Source organism: Prunus persica, chromosome G7 (assembly GCF_000346465.2).
Source record: "Prunus persica cultivar Lovell chromosome G7, Prunus_persica_NCBIv2, whole genome shotgun sequence".
NCBI classification, from domain to species: domain Eukaryota; kingdom Viridiplantae; phylum Streptophyta; class Magnoliopsida; order Rosales; family Rosaceae; genus Prunus; species Prunus persica.
Genome location: NC_034015.1, coordinates 20490696 through 20511871, shown reverse-complemented (window position 1 = coordinate 20511871; position 21176 = coordinate 20490696). Strand labels below are relative to the sequence as shown.

The window sequence follows — 21176 nt, the reverse complement described above, 5'->3', positions numbered from 1 at the left end:
GAATGAATTATTTTACTTGAAGAAATAAGCATTAACATAGAGGCTAGTAGGCTACAGCCACAACTACTCCAAATCAAATAAAATAATGAAAGAGGAAAAACAAATCCATGAGAAATAGTGGAAGTAAAAGAGGAAAAAGGAAAAAGGAAGCAAAGCAGTATATACACTATACAGTTGGTGGGTAGTGGACCACAGGAACATGTCAGCAGTCATCTCTGTCCTACACTACTTCTTCCTCCCTACTCGTCCGTATCAAAACCCCCCTCTCTCTTTTTCACTTCCGCCCTATTTCTTCATCCATCTCTTTCCACTCATCGCTCACTCCTTCCTCACTCTCCCTCTCTCTCTCTCTCTCTCTCTCTCTCTTCCCTGATGGAAAGGGAAATGGAAATGAACACCAAAACCCACAAACACCCACCTCGTATCTAATCCATCCTCACCCACCCAATTCCTCTTCAGTTTGATCAGCTCACCTGCAATTATATCTATGGGGCCCTACGGTTCAACCGTTTGCTCCGGCGTCAGCAGCAGCGCCAGCTCCTCTTCTTCCTCCTCCGTCACCAAACCACCCGCCGAGATCGATGGCTATTTGGCCGACGCCGGCTACAAGGTCCGCTCCTCCGACCTACGACATGTCGCTCAGCGCCTCGAGCGCCTCGAGACCGTCATGGTCAACTCCCCCAACGACCTTTCCCAGCTCGCCTCCGACGCCGTTCTCTACAACCCCTCCGACCTCGCCACCTGGGTCGACTCGCTCCTCTCCGAGTTCAACCACCAGCCCCTTATCTCCCTACCATCCGATCTCGACTTCCCTGATGCCATCATCAATCCAACGGACCTCCCCAACGACACCTGGACCGAACCTCTTCCGCCGCCTCAGCAGCAGCAGCACCAGCTCACCGTCGTCACGGCTATGGAAGAAGATTCCGGGATAAGGCTCGTCCACTTGCTCGTCACGTGCGCCGAATCCGTCCAGCGTGGGGATCTCGCGTTGGCGGGCTCGCTGATCGAGAACATGCAGACTCTGCTCACACGTGTCAACACCAGCTGCGGCATCGGTAAGGTCGCTGGTTACTTCATCGACGCCCTCAGCCGCCGAATCTTCTCCCACCAGAGCGTCGCCTCGGCTCACGAAAACGAGCTCCTCTACCATTACTTCTACGAGGCCTGCCCTTACCTCAAATTCGCTCACTTCACCGCCAATCAGGCCATCCTGGAAGCCTTCCAGGGTCACGATTGCGTCCACGTCATCGACTTCAACTTAATGCACGGCTTGCAATGGCCGGCACTTATACAGGCCCTGGCTCTACGCCCCGGTGGGCCCCCCTTGCTCCGACTGACGGGCATTGGACCGCCTTCGCCGGACGGGCGAGACTCGCTGAGAGAAATCGGCCTTCGACTGGCCGAATTGGCTCGGTCCGTCAACGTCCGTTTCGCCTTTCGCGGCGTGGCGGCTTCGAGGCTCGAGGATGTGAAGCCGTGGATGCTGCAGGTGAGCCCGAAGGAGGCTGTGGCAGTGAACTCAATCATGCAGCTGCATCGGCTTCTCGGATCGGACCCGAACCGGAATTCCCCAATCGAGATGATGCTGGGCTGGATCCGGAACCTGAACCCGAAGATCGTGACGGTTGTGGAGCAGGAAGCGGACCACAACAAAACCGGGTTCTTGGACCGATTCACTGAGGCTTTGTACTACTACTCGACCATGTTCGACTCGTTGGAGGCTTGCGCGATGCAGCCGGAGAAGGCCTTGGCGGAGATGTACATACAGAGGGAGATATGCAACGTGGTGTGCTGTGAGGGCGCGGCTCGAGTGGAGAGACATGAGCCTTTGGGGAAGTGGAGGGCTCGGCTGGGACAAGCCGGGTTTAGGGCTCTGCATTTGGGTTCCAATGCTTTCAAGCAGGCGAGTATGCTTCTGACACTTTTCTCGGCTGAAGGATACCGCGTGGAAGAGAACGACGGGTGCCTCACTCTCGGCTGGCACAGCCGTCCTCTCATCGCGGCTTCGGCTTGGCAAGTCATGCCTACGGCTGAAGCAACCACAGCCAACCAACGGGTTGGGGTTATTAATCAGAATAATAATGCCAATCATGTCTAAATTTCACCTTAGCTTTTTAATTTTATTTTAAATTTTATGAGTTTCTTGCTCTTTTTTTCATGTTCTGCTTTAATGATCCAGAAATGCTTAATGGATGGGGTACAATATATCTAAATATTTTAGGTACAATTTTTTTACTACTTTCTAAAAAAAATAATTTAATTTATAACCCTTGATCTTATATGTTACTCTTTTACGAAAGAATTTGAGATGTTGTGTTATGGAATTTGAAGTCAAAACAAGGATTTATAATTTATGCGTGTCAGTCACAAAGGAATGGAAGAAGATCTTGGACGCATGATTCTCCTGAAACAACCATCTCATTTGTATTGGTTGAGTTGTAATGGCTGGGTTGTACAGAAAACCCAGGTTCCCAATAAACTTGTGGACTGAGGGAAGACATAACTGGAGTGATGAATGTGTTAGGAAAAAGTATGTTCATGTTATGGATGGTCTAGAAGGCAGTCAACGCCTTGGCGCCGTCCAAGATTGATTTTGTAGAGAAAGGAAAAAGAAAAAAGAAATGGAAATTGAAAAGGGAAAGCACACTGGTAGCTGACGTTTACCATAATGGAATAGGAACCGTTTAAAAGGGTCCAATCTACACGATAGTACGATACCCTCAGCCTATTTTGTGCCTAGCTTAGCCTAGCCCTATATATCATCGACTGCTACCTGCGACCAAACACTGATAATAATTCTTCCTACGCGTTTGGTAAACGTCTGCATTATTATCTCTCGAGTTTATTTTCTATAAACCAGTTTTTATTTTCTTAATTTAATGATTGAAAGTTGACGTCCAACTAGTATGGAAATATTAATTAAATGGATTGAGCATTTTAATTATGTTTGATAATCATGAATCATGATGATGATGATGGCTGGCTCTGGCTGGCTCTGGCTGGCTGGCCATTTTCGTTTTTGAAGTGCCGATTCGAGTTCAAAAAACCATTAAAAAAAAAAGAAAAGGGAAATGATAATCAATTATTCGGTTTTTTTTTTCAAACCAAACGGACGCTAACATCAAAGAAAAAGTCACTTTCAACCAGTACATAATTACAGGATTTAACTCCTTACCTACCCTGTGGAAAAGGGTTATGCTCATCTCTCCACGTGAGTGGTCCTCTAACGAAGCAAAGATTAAGCGTCACTCGATCAAATGTTCATTCATTTTAACAAAAGAACCGACCGAGAACCGCTAAACATAAACGTAGGACGATGGGCCCATGAACAATGCAACCATTATTGAATCGTGCTTGCAAGAAGATCAGTGATAAAGCTTTTTAAGTAAAAAAGCAAGAAAAATGCAGACACCATGTTTACCTTCGCCATTGATTGTGATTTTCAAAAGAGAGATCGAGATGGGTTACGGCTACATCATGCATGTACATGAACAAAACCAACAGGACAGGGATCGAGAGACCCCATTGGCAACTTGGCATTCACTCACTCTTCAATTTCTGCACAACAACAGTTTGTGACTTTTAATTAATCATGTACATATGTCGTATGGGAGCATGTGGCTTTGCTAAGTATGGAAAAAGGAAAACCCACTAAACCATAACGGGGCCCAGAACCCCGACCCAATAACGTAATAATGACTCAAGAGGGACTCAACATTGCCTCCCACATGACACCACTGTCCTCTGCCTTTTGCCACCTCTCCTGCGTAAACTCTCATCTACAACACCTGAATTATTATTTCTTTTTCTTTTTTTATAAAAAAATAAATAATACAAATGATATTCTGAGCTATTCATCAGCAAATCAAAATTCTTTTTCACTAGACTATATCCGCGTTAACTAATTTTCCATCTTTTATAAATATTATTAGAGCTACTACATATTTTATAATTTGGGTGGAATTTGAAAAAATAAATGAAATATTATTATAAAGAAGAAGTTGCGTTGGTGGAGCGGGTGGGCGGGTCGGCCGGAACCTTAGAGGCCCACCACTTTGGCCTGTTTTTAAGGTTTTCACGTGATCCCGTTACGGAAGAGGCAGGGGCAGAGCAAGTTGGAGGAAGTGGCCCCAAGTGGCCCACATTGAATTTCTTTTGAAAAAGGACCACCATCACCACGACGCAACCCAAAAAGCCAGGGGGCTGACTGATCTGAGAGGGAGAGGGAGAGGGAGAGGGAGAGGGAGAGGGAGAGGTAGCATATTCACGTGTCAGTTACCTCCCACGTGTTGACAACGATATAACCTCCCTTTCTGTAAATCAATATTTCTTTCTTTCTTTCTTAGGTCAATTTTTTGGGTAAGCAAGGAGGAGGACAACTCTTGAATTTAAACAGCCACATGATAGATTATCAGTCATCAACGTGTGGGCCCATCAACGAATTGTCCTTGATGTGGACCGCCTGATTTATGATAGACAGTACTTTTTTTTCTCTAAACTTTCTTAAAGTAGTCTAGTTTATATGAGCACGGACTCAAATTTGAGTGCAATGAGATATGTACACCGTCACAACTAACTAACCTAACTTACATTTAAATGAATCATTTCCACAATTCCAAACCAAATAGTCATTATCATTCCAACAATAATGTTAATTTTTAACAATTCCCCATGCAAATCTCAATAGAAATCCATCTTATTTTGAAAATTGAACATTGAGGGTGTCGTTTAATCTGATTGGGCAGGCCGATGTCAAATCCATCTTGTTTTGAAAGTCCACATTGAGGGTGTCTTTTTTTTTTATTGGGCAAGGCCCAGTGGGGGGTGGCCATTGGGTCCAAAGTTCAAACGACACATTCTTTTCTGGGAACTGCACAGTGCACTACATGTCGTTTGTTATTTGGTAAAGAAAACAAAATAATAGGAAAACTATTGAGAAGAACTGGGAGAGAGGCGAGTGAGGGAGATGACGATAGACGACGAGAGCTCCGTCTACGTTGGAGGCCTTCCGTACGACGCCACCGAGGATAGAGTTCGCAGAGTTTTTGAGTTGTACGGTTCCGTCATTGCCGTTAAGGTCACTCCCGCTACTTTTCCTTCTTCTTTTTTTTGGTCCATTTTACTTTGTAGGGTTTTAAGCATTTAGGTTTTCTTTCCCTCATCTGCTGCTTCTTCAATTCTTCAATTTACAGATTATCAATGATGCTTCGACCAGAGGAAAATGCTATGGCTTTGTTACTTTCAGGAACCCTCGGTCTGCAATTCATGCCATCAATGAGATGGATGGCAGGGTATGTTTTATTCATTTAAGTTTATACTTGAACATTTATGGTGTCTGTGATCGGTTTGTTTTCTTAAAATCTTGAGTGACATTGTTGAGCTTTGAATTAGACTGTTGATGGAAGAGTTATCAGAGTAAATGAAGTGAGGACTAGAGGTGGAAGATTGGGTTTTGGTAGAGACAGAGAAGGTTTTGGACGGAATGTTGAGAGGGGCAGGAACTGGGATAGAGATAGAGATCATGAGAGGGAGTATGATCATGATAGAGACCGGTATAAGGATCGATACAGTGATCGGTCGAGAGAGCACAGTGATCGATCAAGAGAACGTGACCGTGGCCGGTCCCTTGGGGTTGATCAAGAAAGGGATAGAGGGTATGACCGTGAACGTGATTATGATTTCTTGGATAGAGACCGTCATCAAGACAGAGATTTGGAAGATGCCGAGCAAGGACAGAGCAGGAACCATGATCAGGGTTGGGAAAGAGATCGAGCATTGGACTCTGACAGAGATAGGGAGATGGAAAAAAACAAAAATCATACTACTATAGCTGCCAAGGATAGAGATCAACATTCAAGGAGAAGGAACAGGTAAGATGCCCTTCTTGTTTCTAATTGTTGTTTGGCATTAATCACCTGTCAGAGGATAAGGGTGGAACTGGACTTCATATTTAAATTGCACAGTTGTTAACATTTTGCATACATAGATTACGTTCTTTTGTATTTTATAAGTCAAAGTTTTAATTGTTGCATCCTTTTAACTTGATCGTGAGTATGCTGGTTAGCCTTTCATTTAACAACATGCGGAATAATTGATACTTGTATGTAGTTGCACGTTGACTTCTAGAAAATACATATCCTATCTCGATTACTAGATGACAGAGTCCCAAATGCTTTTAGGAGTTGAATATGACATCTGCATAAACGTTGTGGCCACGTTGATCTTTTTGTATTTCAGTATCAATTGTGTTTCTTGGGAGATGATCAAGAGAAAGAAAGATATGATGAATCACATAAGGGTCCTCTTATGTTCTGGTTTCTTTTCTGCAGTTTAGATTCTGTCGTTTTTCATGATGTTCTGTTTTTTTTTTCCTGCAGTTCAAATTCTGTTGACCGACAAAGTAGGGACCTGTTATCCCATCCCAGTGATGATTACGATGATCAGGCAAGTTCGGCATTTTTAGCTTTTCTTGCTAAGATAGTGCCATACATATATAAGTTTGTGTCATCTTAATTAAAATACTTTTTTGCTTGCATTTTCTTCTGTTAAAAATATTAGGTAAAAGAACAGCTCGAGAGATCCATGCGAAGGCTTGAAGAAATAAAAAAGGAGGTCTGTCTTCCCTTAAAGAATTTGAGTAAATAAAGCAATGCCTATACCTTTATTTGTCTGACTGAAATTATTCATAAAGACCTATGTTGGCATCGTATAGATTTTCTGATACCAATAAGCAAGAGGCACGTTTTCTGGTAGTTCAACATTATTTCTTGCATTTGACCTGCATGAAAGTCATAATGAAATTTTTAGGGGACACTAATTTTCATTATATGTTGTCAGACTATTCAGATGGAGGAGAGTTTGAAAGAGAAAGGAAAACTAGTTTTGGATTTGCAGAAGAAATCTAAGGTACCCCTGATTGTACTTTGATCTGCATGCATGTCTTTATTCCAAGTCTTCTGATTTCACATGCTAAACTTGGTTCATGTCCTGCTGAGAATTTGTTTATGCAGAAATTGGAGGATGCATTGATAAATGCAAAGAAGAACTCTTCACACAATAAGATGAAATTAACCAAGGTATTTTCAATTGCTAAGGCTGGTTGCGAATAAACTGTACTGGACACTGATTGGAGTTAATGTTTTTATATGCAGCTACATAAATCCTTTATGCAAGTAAAAGATTACACTGAAAAACTTAAAAGCTGTGAACACGAACTTCAGGTTGGTGTCTTCTCTCCTCTTAAGCTTGTACAGAAAAACAATGCTGATACATTACCTTGTTATTGATGGTTACAAATGAGTAAAGAAATGAGCCATTTAAAGAAAATTGCAAATGGGAAAGAACATTTTCCTTTATTAATATCTGTGAATTGAAGTCGAATAACCTGGCTGTTTGCTTTCTTTCGTCTGGATCTCTTTTGACTGGAGTTGGGCCAATTTATGCTGTTGTCAAATGGGAAGCCCAAAGTTTGGTCCTCTAAGATCTCAAACCCTCTTTTGATGTTATGTATCTAATGCAAAACTTCCATATCTATATTTGGATCATTAGATTGCGATGGGAGGGTGATTTAGTGACAGAACGTAATGTATAAACCATTTTGCTTGCAGTCGCTCGTTGATACAGAAATGTTGGAAGATGAGGTTGACTTAAGGGACGGAATCTTGACAATTGGCAATACATGATGTCATGTTGAACCTCGAAAGAAGGAGTGATCTGTAATAGAACTTAACGTATACTGTATATTGTTTTGAGGTGGGGGATTTGAAGCTTTTGTAGATATTTACTCCAAAGTCAGCTGAGAAACAGCTTATTTTATCTGAGATGTATTATATTCTACATCATGTTTTCTGGTGTGCACTTTAGCGCCGACGATGAGAAGACGGTGATGGCAATGCTAACATGTAACCCTCTTCCTCTTCCTCTGAATTGCTTAAAGCAAAGCAACAGAAAGAAAAAGGCCATTAATAAAGTGCCCGTTATGTGTTTTTGTGAAAAAAGCCTCTGACGAGAGATTAGGGTGGAAAGAAATCTGAGTCAGGCACACACTTTCGGTACCTCTTCTTTCGCGACCTAAGTTTTTAAAGTAGCACAACACATGCTTCTTAGTTAATCCGACAAGTTTCCTTCTCTTATTAGACTTATTTGAAGCAATAAGCTCAAAAATTCGTTTTTTTCTTTGGTACCAAGGACGGCCAAAGCCCCATAAAAAGCTCGAGTAGCACATGGTTTTACATTTTGAATTAGGATTCGAATTCCATGGCACTCTGGTAATGCGTGTGAGAAAACTTCGTTCTCTTTCCTAATTTTGACAAAAAGGTAGAGAACATAAACTGGACAATGTGTGAGAAAATCCCTTCTCCTTCTTAATTTTGGGTGAAAAAAGAAATAGGATCGAAGGACCTTCATGTTGTACAGTAGTCAGTAATTCACGGTGGAAAGCACATTTTTATAGATGTGAATTATTCCTTCAAATAGAATCAATCTAAAGGAAAAAGAAAAGGAAAATAAAACAAACACTCACTTTTCCCGTTATGACGTTTTTACCCTCTCTAAAGACCCTAAAACTAAAACTCACACGGTCGATATAATAATATATCATATCACATGAATAATGATAAATTGAGAATTACACAGGATTAGCGCATGCAAACATACAAATGGTAGCCCTAATTTTTAATTAGTCCTAACCCTAACCCTAACCCAAAACCTTTGATAACTAAGAAACCCTCATGCCCTGACCACCACAAGGTCAGAACTTGAGCGTGATCTGACTGCCATTACTGTCCTCAGCGTCTTCTGATCTCCTCGAAGCCACCCCTCCTTTTCTATGATCTCCTCCGTTCATCTGATCACCACCGCTCTCTGCACCCTTCCAGCTGCTGCTGTCGGACTTGCCATCTTCGATGCTCTCCGACCGTCCGCAGGCACCGTGGCCATCGGACTCGGGGGAGCTGTGAGTGTTGGAGGTAGTGGAAGCCCTGTACACGTGGAGCTGGTGGTGGAGGGTGTGGTGGTGCAATTGCTGCGGTGGCTGCGTGGTGTAGAAGTCTTGGGGCATTGGGGTTGCACAGTAGTGGGTTGGTGCATGGGAGCCAGGGTGTGGGCTGTAAAGGGCTGTGGGGCCATTGTGTGCCGCGTTGGCATACTCTGGCGGGACCCAGATGCCACCTAGGACTACCAGTTGTGGCGTTGGGCCTCCGGCTGCTTGTGGGCTAGGGCTTGGTCGTCTTGTGTGGAGCCTGTACTTCTGTGATAAGAATTTGAAACAAAAAGAAAAGGAACAAGGAAATGTTATTTATATTATATATAATAAGGACAAGACAAAGGGAAGCAAAGCAAAGAGGATATGTATGCATATCAAACGTTTCATGCCTGCCAGTGCCTGGCTGCAAAGGCTGCATGTATCAGAAAAAGAGAGAGACATAATATCATTTGTAGGTGCAGTAGGATAAGGTACCTGCAGATGGCTTTTAACTTCATCGTTGGTCAAACCGTCAACCTTCATCAGCTCTCTGATCTGTTTCGGGGTCGCCACTGTCAAATTGACCAAAACAAAAACGTACGTACGTAAACATCAAATCCATATGATTATATTACATATAAAAATAAATAAATAGCAAATTAATAATTAATACCTTGAGAACCACCAAGCATTTGAAGGGCATTAACGAACCGCCGGTGCAAGTCAGGAGACCAACACCTCCTTGCCTTCCTATGAGTTTGAGATTGAGATTGATTGTTGGTGGTTGTGGTTGTTGTTGTCTGTGTTTGCCCCTCTGATATATTTGAATTATTAATTCCACCGGTTGCTAATAATTTAGCTTGTTCACTACAATTGCCATTATTAGCTGATGAATTAATCATTCCATTCTCATGGGTGGTCTCGGAATTATTACATGACTTGATGATCTTGTCCTCCATTAACATCTCTGCTGCCTTGTTGTTCTCTGGGGAGGCAAGAGCCAGCTCTGGGAGAGGCCGCAAAGTTGGGCTTGGGCAAGAGTTGCGGTCTTTGGAAAATGGATGGAAAGCTCCTCCTCCATAGGATCTGTGCTGCTTGGCGTCTAAGCCGAGCTTGGGGCTGACACTAAAGCCGATATCGGTTTCTTTTGGGGATGTTATGGACTGGGGTTTGGTTGCATTGATATGATCACTTGCTTGGCTCCACAGTTGGGCAGAGGTCATCCAATTTGCCTTATCAGAAGTGGTGTTTGTAGTTTTTTCTGAGCCTTCAGTGGGTGAATGTTTAAGGGGTATGAATTCTTCAAGCACTGGCCTATTTGGCCCTTGAATATTTGCTCTGTAAGCTTGAAGCTGCTGCCTTGAAGCCTCCACCGCTGGAATTGCAATCTTGATGATTAGTACATAATGGAGAAAAACAAGATATTCTGGTACCCAAAATAAATTAAGCAAATCACCCTGAGTTTCTGTATAGATTTCTGCTATATGTAAATATATTTTAATATCTTATATGTTGTCTTTATGATCTTTATATTCATATATCCTAATTCTTTTTGCCATATATGGTGGCTTTAGTTTCTTTAGAAAATATGTTGGATATGAATAAGTAGCTACTTTGGACCCATAGAGAAACAGAAAGCTACAATCTCTCCCTTCTATAAATGAAAAAGGGATAAAGAAGTAAAGGGTTGGGAGGTAGTGCTAATTAATTAAAACTTGGAGGAAATTAAGTAACATGAATATCCAAATTGAGGCTGCATGCTAGATGATGATGATGTATGTACCAGTGGTGAGGAGTTGCATGGAAAGAGGGAGCTCGCGCTTGAAAGCATCAATCTTGAGACGTTCTTCTTCAAGGCGGGAGAGGAACTCTTCAAGCTTCTGAGTCTGAGACTGGTCATGGTGATGAGAAGCCTGCAGGTCTCCAAAGGATTTGAGGAGCATGGAGTAGCTGTGGGGCTTGCAGTCCAGGCTTAGTTCCGAAGGCGATGATGCCATTTACTGATTAACCAATTAATTTGCTTATAAATTCAGAAATGGATATAACAAGAAGCAAACAAGAGATATTGGATATCTAACTTTGGTTGCTAACTGCTCATAAAACTAGCTACTGTTTTTATTAGAAAATGTTGACGCCCAAGCAACAACAACAGCAACAGGGTATGTAGGAACAAACAAGAGCAAAAGAGGGTCTTTGGCTCTTTCTAATTTCTAGATAGGATGGTGGTTCAACTTAGAGAGAGAAAGAGAGGGAGAGAGAAAGGGAAGGGATGTTGGTTTGTGAACACAAGGAGGATCGAGGTATGATCGTCTTCTTTTTAGGGTGAGTTCAAGGGAATAAAGTGGCTTGCTAGCTCTAGCTGGGGGGATTTGAGAGAGAGAGAGAGAGAAGAAAAGAAAAATAAAGCAAGAGGGGAGGGGGATAAAGAAGGATGGTAACTTCTTGCAAAGAACAAAGGCAAAGAAAAGCTAAAAATGAGAGAGAGGTTCTCTCTCTCTCTCTCTGCGCTGATATCTCTGGCTGTGGTTGTGGCTGTGGGAGAAGGAATCAAGGTGTCTGACACAAGAGGGGTCATGTGCTTAGAGCCTTTGTTTCAACTTAATTCTCTCTCTCTCTCTCTCTAGTCTGTACGAATTCAAATTCACCAAAATAAAAGATGATTCTTCTTCTTACTGCTGTGCCTTTTTTTCCCCTTTCTCTTTTTAATAATTATTTCCTTACTTTTCTTTGGTCCTTCGAATCGTACTCAGCTATGAACTTATTATTCTGTCAAGCCAAAATTAAACCTATATATTCATATGTTCTTATGTATTGAATTTTAAGCTTATCCTACAAAATTTTCATTACTATATATATATATATATATATGTTGCATTTGATTTAGTATGAGATACACATGCATGGCTTTTGACATGTAACTGGGATGGTTCAGATGAAAACCTCTTAGCCAGCTACAACATCATCATCCACATCAGTTACTAATTATTAATAGAGCTATATTAATTTTGAGCAAATTTGTTTAACAGATTAGATATTGGTGACCCAAAATATGTAAGAAATGTGATAATATATATATATATGTTTATATTGAACAGTGAAAAATATTAGCAGTCCACAAAATATAAAGGGTCAAAAAGAATGGTGGGAATTCCATGGTTGGTTGTGACTTGTGATGTACGTATATCACATCGAAAGTCTAACCACAAGAAAGCTGTAGTCCAAAGCAGTAGCCAGATTGCAGATATCGGACACGTGTACGGCCAAGTAGTACTTGAGGGTACCCTTACCAAATATATACCCATTCATATAATAATTAACTAATAATATTATGTATTCATGATTCTAGGATGATTAAATATTTATTATGAATGAAAAAGCCTTGGGAGGAGCATATACTATCATCCATCCTCCATCCTCCATGATCCATGATCCATATATTAATTTTCTTTCTTTACCATTAGCCATTACCCCATTACCACCGAATTGGAATTGGAATTGGAATTGGAGAAAAAAATCGAAAGAGAGGAAAAGGAGGACATCTTCAAATGGGATTAGTATCATTATTCCATGCACCATGCTGCATGCAACTTTCTTTTTGGTTTCAAAAGTTGCATAATTGCAGTGAAATTGAGTGCATTCAGAGAGAGAGAGAGAGAGAGAGAGAGGGAATATCTAATATAAAAAGATGAAACATTCATGTTAAAGAATATAATATTTGCCTCCAAGGAAAGGAATATCTTCGTTCCAATTCTACGACTCTAAATTAAGGGAACAAAACCCACAAAGCTTAAAGGGAAATTGAAAAACCATTACCACCCCAAAAAAGAATAATAAAGGAGCCTAAGAGAAGGGAATCTTCTTCTGCTACTCGCTTTAATGAAGTGGGTTGGAAGGTAAGAAGATTCTTTTTTTTAAAAAAAAAAAAATTTAGGGGAATTTTCCTAGGGTTCTGAACCTCCATAACAATTAATCCCGATTCGCCTTTGAATGAATATAAATATATATTATTTTGAGAGCTTTAGCTCAAAAATCAAATAGGTTCTGGATAAGAAATACCCACTTCGATTTATAGCTCTTAATTAGACTATGTCCTTTTTATTAGGAAGAAGAAAAAAAAAGTATCTATAAGGATTTTTCTGATTATTCAACTGCTAATAATGGATTACAACTCGTGAAAAGAGAACTTAAACTTTTCAAGTACTAATGAAAAAGGGAGAGATAAGACTTCACCCTCAAGACTAATGCATTGTAAAAAAAAATGATAAAGATGCATACCAATAGTGTATAGTAAACTATTAAAACTTGAAATAAATATTTCATAAGAGTAACGTAACCACGATTTTTTAATATATTATGTCATAATTTCTTGAGTACTAGCAAAGCGATCGTCTAAGGCCTCCAATTTATATAAATCCCTACATATAACTAGTATGTCACTATATATAATACCCCAACTCTAGATATAAAAATTATGTTATGCCCAATAATTCAATCCAAATTTAAGAAGAGCTCAGCTCGAAGAAAAAAAACCCACTTATTCAATAAATTCATAGTCTAAGCTAATTAACATATTTGAATAAAATTAAGAAATAAAATGCATTGAGCTCAATTTCATATGTTTGAAATCTGAAAAAGAATTCCAAGTATGATGATTGATGATTTCTTTTAGTTTTGAATTTCAAGCATTATTTTTTGGGGAAATTAGTCTTGAATTTTCATTTTCAGTCAAGATTCACAATTCCGAAGACTTTTTTGGTGCATGTGTGTAAGTAAATATGTATTATTATACTAGAATTTGAGTAAAAAGTTTGTTTTATCCCTTTCTTGTTGTGTACAATATGAATACATATGATGTTTGTTGTTTTTTTTATAAAAAAACTTACAATCTTAATTTTGAATTTATATAATATTTTTCTCAAAATTCTTGTGGTAACAATAAATAGCACGAATGAATGTACATAGAAGGTCGAATGTCACATTTTTGTGATTCATCTATCTAGGGCCTCCAAAACATTAGGATCGCATGACCTAGGTTGATGGCATGACATGCATGCAACTAAACAATGAAAAATTGTTCAGTCCAATATCGATCCCAGCACCATTTTCAGGCAAAACCAGATATATGCAATGCAGACCTTTTCTACTGAATGAACAAAGTCGCAGAGAGAGAGAGAGAGAGAGAGAGAGAGAGAGAGAGAGAGGCCTTTATGAAATTGCATTTGCATCGAATTCTCTTTTATCTGTTACAAAGACAAAGACAAAGGGAGAGAGATAGAGATGTCCAATAATAATGATGGTTGGTCGCTTTCTAAAATCAGTCTTCTCGTACAATACTCCAACCCAAACCTTTTCTGCAGATTCTCTCTATCTCCCTCTCATTCTTCATTTCTTTCTTTCTTTTTTGTTTTTGTTGTTCTTTTCCAATGGGAAGTAAAGGAAAAGAAATCAAAGGAAAGAGATTCTCCTCGTGACACGTGTCGTGATATTCCACCATATCGTCCTTCTGAATATCCCTTTTGTCTGGCGCAAAAATAAAGGAATATTCCCTTTTCCTTTTCCTTTCCCGTTTTCCAATTATGAATTGCATGACAATTTTACAGGCTACACCCAACATTAAAATTTGTGTTCAAAACAGAAACCGAGGTGCTAAAGAAAGCTCTGCCTGCCCCAATTGCAATTGGCCCCTCATTTTTGCTGAAATCCATGTAATGCCTACACCCTAGTCCTACTAGGCTCTACTCCACTTTGTTTCTATCTAACCAAATGACACAACGTAATTGCAGAGAGATATCTCTTTATCCCAACTTCATGCATCCATTTTCCTTTAGTCGTGTTATGTTATGTCACGTGAGAAGAGAGATAAAAAACATAAAATACATGATTATTTATTTATGCATGCGCATGCATGGCCCTGGTCTAAAACAGAATGGAACCTTAGTCGTTGTTGTGTTGGCATATAATGCATCGGTCTTCTAATTCCTTGTTGTTTTTGAGCTTTTGATGCTTAGAAATTACAATGGGTTTCACATGGGCCAAAAGTGAGATCCCCCGAATAGCCTATCTTATATTTATCACAAGCGTTCGGACATCAACTTTACTGGGAAAAGCCCAGTTATTAGGTTAGGACCACTATTTTGTCACAGAAATTCCCTCTCCACTAGTCCAAGGCTCAACTTTTCCCATGGTATGTTCATTGATAATTAAAAGGCCTCAGATGCTGCTGTATATGATCATAATGTCAAGAATCCAAATGTTCCTTTTTTTGTTTTTTTGAAAAGAATTAAATGTATTTTTTGAAGAACATATATATATATATATATACAGAAATTATCTTATGTAGACATCCGGATATTATTATCGTGCGGACGTCATGTATTTTCTACTACTAATTTTTGCTTTATTCCTCTTTACAATAACATCTACACGATAATAACATGCGAACATGCGGATGAGAGAATACCTATATACTAATTTTAACATTTTCAAACTATGGGAACGCTAGCTCCAACCTAAACGATATAAGAAAATTCATCTCACTACCAACTGAAAGGTGCCATGTGTACTATATCATGTAACAAATTAATATATTAAGTACATTTTAAATAAAATCCTACTGATTTAGTATATGCTTTAAAATACGACAAGGATGGAGTCCTAATTAGTCTTTCTCCTCAGCATGACCAAAAGTCTAGTTTGAAACAGGAATATTACGAAAATGTCAGATTCTATTCCATTCTATATCTATCCACTAATTCATCTAAATCTACTTTATTTTTCAGGAACTAACTAATTATATATGGCATATAAGAGATATATATATATATATATACAGTCCCCTTCTATTGAGGGACGCCCTTTAGGGTATCCTACAATTTTTTTCCCAATGATCCAAACCATCTATTTTTTAGGTCTTCATTCATAGATCATCCTTACAAAAAATTAGACAAATCGGAAACAGTTTCGACATCCAATTGTGTCTTACAAAATCAATGAACACGGTACTTCAAGAAAATGCTAAAATTTCAATAACTTAATTGAGTGGTCAAATGATATCGGATTCAAGTGATTTTTTGTAGGGATAATCTTTGAATGAGTATCTACAAAATAGACGGTTTGGATTAGTGAAATACAATCCGGAGTGGGGCCTACAAGGGGTGTCCCTCAAATAAGCTTATTTAAGGGATCACTCAATGGAAGCTCTCTGTATATATATATATATATATATATATATAAATTCAAAGTTGCTTCTTCAACTTGTTTCAAATTGGAGGCCGAAAATAATATTTATAAAAATAAAAAGAAACGAATGAGCTTTATATGAAATATTCTTAATTGTATAATTAACTTTGCGGAAAGGCAATGAAAGGTACATTTACGGGCTGTAAGGTTTGTCAATGAGAATCACGAACTAAATATTTCTGATGATAAATGGATTGTTCTACTAAATTCTCTAATAATTCCACTTCTTTTTGGCATCAGAATTTCATAATTTATTCATTATTGCGAGCTAGCTGGTGGATATATATATATATATATATATATATATATATACTAAATTCTCTGCTAATTTCTCAGTGTCAATCACAAAGTACTACTCTTACTCTAAGAAGGAAAATTCTTTTCCTTTAAAAAAACTGAATATAAATTAAGAGAACCTTCCTTATTGAGAGGGTCGATAATATACCAAACTCACACACACACTATTCGGATGCTATAACTCGAACGCATAACCTTTCCTCATATGAAAGCAATTGCTCCAAACCACCTCTGCCCTTCTAAAGAAGTAGGAGTCTTGACCAAAAATATTATGGAGTGAGTGCATAAGGCATCTGAATAAGCATGAGAGAGTGGAGTATGGAATTAGAATCCCTTTGGTCGGCCTCTTAGCAAAAGACATGAACTACTTAATAATAATAATAAATACAAAAAAAAGGCACACTTAGAGTGTCTATGAAGACACGAATTTGGAACATATATCTTAAATATATATTATATATGCTGTTGACCTATTGTTGTCTTAAGATTCATCACAAAGCATTCTATCAATTTCTTTCCTTTGGTAAAAGAAAATGTGCACGTAGAGGTATATGCATCACCACAAGTTGTAAAATATCTATTGTTCTTCATAATCTACATATATATATATATATAAATCAAAATCTGGGTTAAAAAAATCAATTCATTTAAAATTGCCCTAAAAATTCACAAAATATAGCTTCTTCATTCCCAACAAATTTTCTCATAAATAAAAAATAAAGTGAAAAAAGAGAAGCCTATGTCGAGATTATGGGCCAAGAGACCATCATGATTGAAGCCCAGGTTCATCTAAGGCCCAAGTTAATAATGTCCGTATTGACGATAATGCCCTTTCCCGCTTCGTGTTGCAACGACCAACCATATCCTCCTCTTGTTTCCTCTGCTTCATGCCTGGCCATGGCTTCTCTACCGTACACCACAATTCCAAACCCACAACTCTCACTTTCCAAACAGTCTATTCCGATTGAATTCCACAAACAGTCACAAGCCCATTTTACAAAACTTCAAGAAAATGCAAAAACCCATCAAATCTTGTACCAGTCTTACTTTAGCCACATGTCCTCTCTGTGCAAACAAGGCCAAATTCAACAGGCTGTGGACTTGTTCGTTGAGATGGAACTCAAAAACCTCCAAGTTGGCCCTGAAATTTACGGCGAGCTCCTTCAGGGGTGTGTCTACGAGCGAGCTCTTCATACGGGTAAGCAAATTCACGCTCGGATTATAAAGAAAGGTGGCATCTTTGCAATAAATGAGTACATTGAAACCAAGTTGGTGATTTTCTATGCAAAATGCGATGTTCCGGAGGCTTCAAATCGTTTGTTCCGAATGGTAAGATTAAAAAACGTTTTTTCGTGGGCTGCGGTTATTGGATTGAATTGTAGGATGGGTTTCTATCAAGAGGCTTTGCTAGGTTTTAGGGAAATGCAAGAAAATGGATTGTTGCCTGATAATTTTGTTCTTCCAAATGTATTGAAGGCTTGTGGTGCTTTAGAGTGGATTGGGATTGGGAAAGGGGTTCATGGGTATGTGGTGAAGTTGGGTTGTAGTGGGTGTGTCTTTGTTGCTACTAGTCTTGTGGATATGTATGGAAAATGTGGGGTTGTAGAAGATGCAAGGAAGGTTTTTGATGGTATGCCTGAAAGAAATGTAGTCACTTGGAATTCGGTGATTGTGGGTTATGTACAAAATGGTTTGAATGAGGAAGCTATTAAGGTGTTTTATGAGATGAGGGAGGCAGGTGTTGAACCCACTCACGTTACGGTATCGAGCTTACTTTCTGCTTCAGCTAATTTAGGTGCATTACAAGAGGGTAAACATGGACATGCACTAGCAGTTGTTTGTGGATTAGAACTAAATACCAATTTGGGCAGTTCTCTTATTAACTTTTATTCCAAGGTTGGTTTGATTGAGGATGCTGAAATGGTTTTTAGCAAGATGCCTGAGAAAGATGTGGTCACATGGAATTTGCTCATATCTGGGTATGTGCAAGTGGGGGAGGTTGACAAAGCACTCAATGTTTGCCGCCTAATGAGACTTGAAAACTTGAGTTTTGACTCTGTGACTCTTGCAACCTTAATGTCTGCTTTTGCAGATACACGAAGTTTGAAATTTGGTAAGGTGGGACATTGCTATTCTATAAGGAACAACCTTGAATCCGACGTGGTTGTTGTGAGTAGCATTGTAGACATGTATGCCAAATGTGAGAAAATCGATTGTGCAAAACAAGTTTTCAACTCTTCATTTATAAGAGATCTTGTGCTGTGGAACACAATGCTGGCTGCTTTTGCAGAATTGGGTCATAGTGGTGAGGCCTTGAAAATGTTCTATCAAATGCAGCTAGAAAGTGTGCCACCAAATGTGATATCATGGAACTCTCTGATTTTAGGTTTTCTGAAAAATGGCCAAGTCAACGAGGCTAAAGATATGTTTTGGCAGATGCAGTCCCTTGGAGTCCAGCCTAACCTGGTCACTTGGACTACACTGATCTCTGGTTTGGCTAAGAGTGGTTTTGGCTACGAAGCGATTCTGACATTCCAGCAGATGCAGGAAGCTGGAATTAAACCCAATGTTGTGAGCATTATTGGTGTACTATTGGCTTGCATAAATATGGCATCGTTGCAGAATGGAAGAGCCTTACATGGGTATTTGATAAGGCATTCCCTCTACACTTCAATTCCAATTGCAACCTCTTTAGTGGATATGTATGCTAAATGTGGTAATATGGATCAAGCAAAGAGGGTGTTCGATATGATTGAACACAAGGAGTTGCCTGTCTATAATGCAATGATTTCCAGTTATGCGTTACATGGTCAAGCTGTGGAAGCTCTTGCACTATATCAAGGCTTAAAGGAAGAAGGTGTAAAACCAGATAATATAACCTTTACTAATGCCTTATATGCGTGCAGCCATGCCATGATGGTGAATGAAGGTTTGGAGCTTTTCTTTGATATGGTATCCAATCACAATATAAATCCAAGTATAGAGCATTATGGCTGTGTGGTTAATCTTCTTTCTCGGTGTGGCAATTTGGATGAAGCTTTTAGGCTTGTTGGCACGATGCCATACAAGCCTGATGCACAAATGTTGGGATCATTACTTGCTGCTTGTAGAGAACACAATAAAATAGAACTAGAGGAATATTTATCCAATCAATTACTGAAATTACAGCCAGACAATTCTGGTAACTATATAGCAATGTCAAATGCATATGCAGCTGCAGGAAGATGGGATGAGGTAACAAAGGTGAGGCAGTTAATGAAAGAAAGGGGCTTGAGAAAGATTCCGGGATGCAGTTGGGTTCAAATCGGAGAAGAACTTCATGTGTTTGTTGCTGGTGACGTATCACACCCTGAAACTGAAAAAATCTATATGACGTTGGCTTTGTTGGGAATGGAAATGTCTTTTCGCTGATGTTTTCCTTCAAATCATACTCATTATTTTATTCTGATTAATGAACTTTGCGGTGATGGTTGTCTATCTGCTATGACCCTCAGCCCTTGTCCAGGCTCCAACTGAGCACCTATGATGAATATATCCGCTCTTGAATGGAGAGCTCTCAGAGATGGGCATGCTTGTAAAATCTGAAATAAGACTATGGTGTATGGTGCAAACAAGTCAAGGGCAGTGCCAAATAATAAATTCATGAAGACTAAGGTTTGACTGGGAAGAAAAGGCTCTGAGCAAAAGTTGCAAAATCAATTGAAAAATGTTGAAGATTTGTAAACATTCTTCATGTCAACTTTCCCTGGGTGGGATCTGTAATTAGTTGGTGATCATAAAATTGTTTTTCAGCAGCTTTTTCTTTTTCTTTTTCTGTTCTCAGTTCGACACGATAGTTTAAAATTACATTTTTTGTTTAGTTTCGCTGTATTTAAAACTTTTTTCATTAAGTTATTTTTTAGGATCCGATCTTTCAGTAAGTGTAGTACATGTAACGTCACTCGTTGTGAAAAGGCCTACAACCACGACTCTATGTTATACTTGGTTTAAATAATAAGCAGTTGCCTAACAAGGATCTACAACAAACCAACCATGTTACTTAAAGTTCCTGACTGTGACCACGAAATATGATTTCCTTTTCTGGGGTTTTACTGATCTCTCTGAATCTCTCTCATGAAGGTGGGGAAGCCATGTGAGAAAAGCTTTCCTTCGGTCACCACCACCACAAACAAACTAATTTGGTGTCATGTGGGAGCATGCGTGGGTGGACATTATGTTATGTTTCCAAACATACCAAATTAGTTGCTTCACAATTTACATCTCAAAAATGAATATGATATATGATGGATAGATCATAGGGCCCTTTAAAAGAATGACAATACGGTGCGGTACCTATTTAATTAATAAATATTATAGCTGCAAGGTCTTGTCTTTCCAATTCTCGAATTATTTGACACCAACTCAAATTGCTATTAAATTTTGGTTAGTTGATTTGGATGTGACTTGAAACGAACTCAAGTAAAAGTGGAGCGGAGGTTCCCATTTCTTGCCAGATGACCTAAATAAATACCTTATTTTTATTTGTAAATGGTACTCTTTTCCTTTGGCTTGGACGACTTCACAACCCAAATTAAATCAGAAAGCTTACAAGTTACAACCATATCCATATCCATACCTGTTGTTGACAAACTTCAAACTTCAAACTTCAAACTTCATCCTTCAACTTAGAAGGCAC

At 39.2% G+C, this 21176-nt stretch overlaps 4 protein-coding genes across 4 annotated transcripts; 3 read left to right on the top strand and 1 right to left on the bottom strand.

Annotated features, from left to right (window-relative positions):
• Positions 63-2267, top strand: LOC18769184 (DELLA protein DWARF8). The gene has a single exon (XM_007203569.2). The coding sequence runs from the start codon at positions 488-490 to the stop codon at positions 2099-2101; it is 1614 nt and encodes a 537-aa protein (XP_007203631.1). The 5' UTR covers positions 63-487; the 3' UTR covers positions 2102-2267.
• On the top strand, positions 4882-7922 carry LOC18769930 (U1 small nuclear ribonucleoprotein 70 kDa). The gene is made up of 9 exons (XM_007202038.2): positions 4882-5080; positions 5196-5294; positions 5395-5873; positions 6381-6447; positions 6562-6615; positions 6841-6909; positions 7014-7079; positions 7155-7223; positions 7611-7922. The coding sequence occupies exons 1-9, from the start codon at positions 4970-4972 to the stop codon at positions 7683-7685; spliced, it is 1089 nt and encodes a 362-aa protein (XP_007202100.1). The 5' UTR covers positions 4882-4969; the 3' UTR covers positions 7686-7922.
• LOC18770212 (myb family transcription factor EFM) lies at positions 8429-11501 on the bottom strand. The gene is made up of 4 exons (XM_007202835.2): positions 10749-11501; positions 9639-10340; positions 9461-9537; positions 8429-9250 (listed from the first exon to the last, which is right to left on the bottom strand). The coding sequence occupies exons 1-4, from the start codon at positions 10960-10962 to the stop codon at positions 8753-8755; spliced, it is 1491 nt and encodes a 496-aa protein (XP_007202897.1). The 5' UTR covers positions 10963-11501; the 3' UTR covers positions 8429-8752.
• LOC18771257 (pentatricopeptide repeat-containing protein At5g55740, chloroplastic) lies at positions 17148-20421 on the top strand. The gene has a single exon (XM_007203117.2). It carries the CDS (start codon positions 17252-17254, stop codon positions 19910-19912), a length of 2661 nt encoding a protein of 886 aa, XP_007203179.2. The 5' UTR covers positions 17148-17251; the 3' UTR covers positions 19913-20421.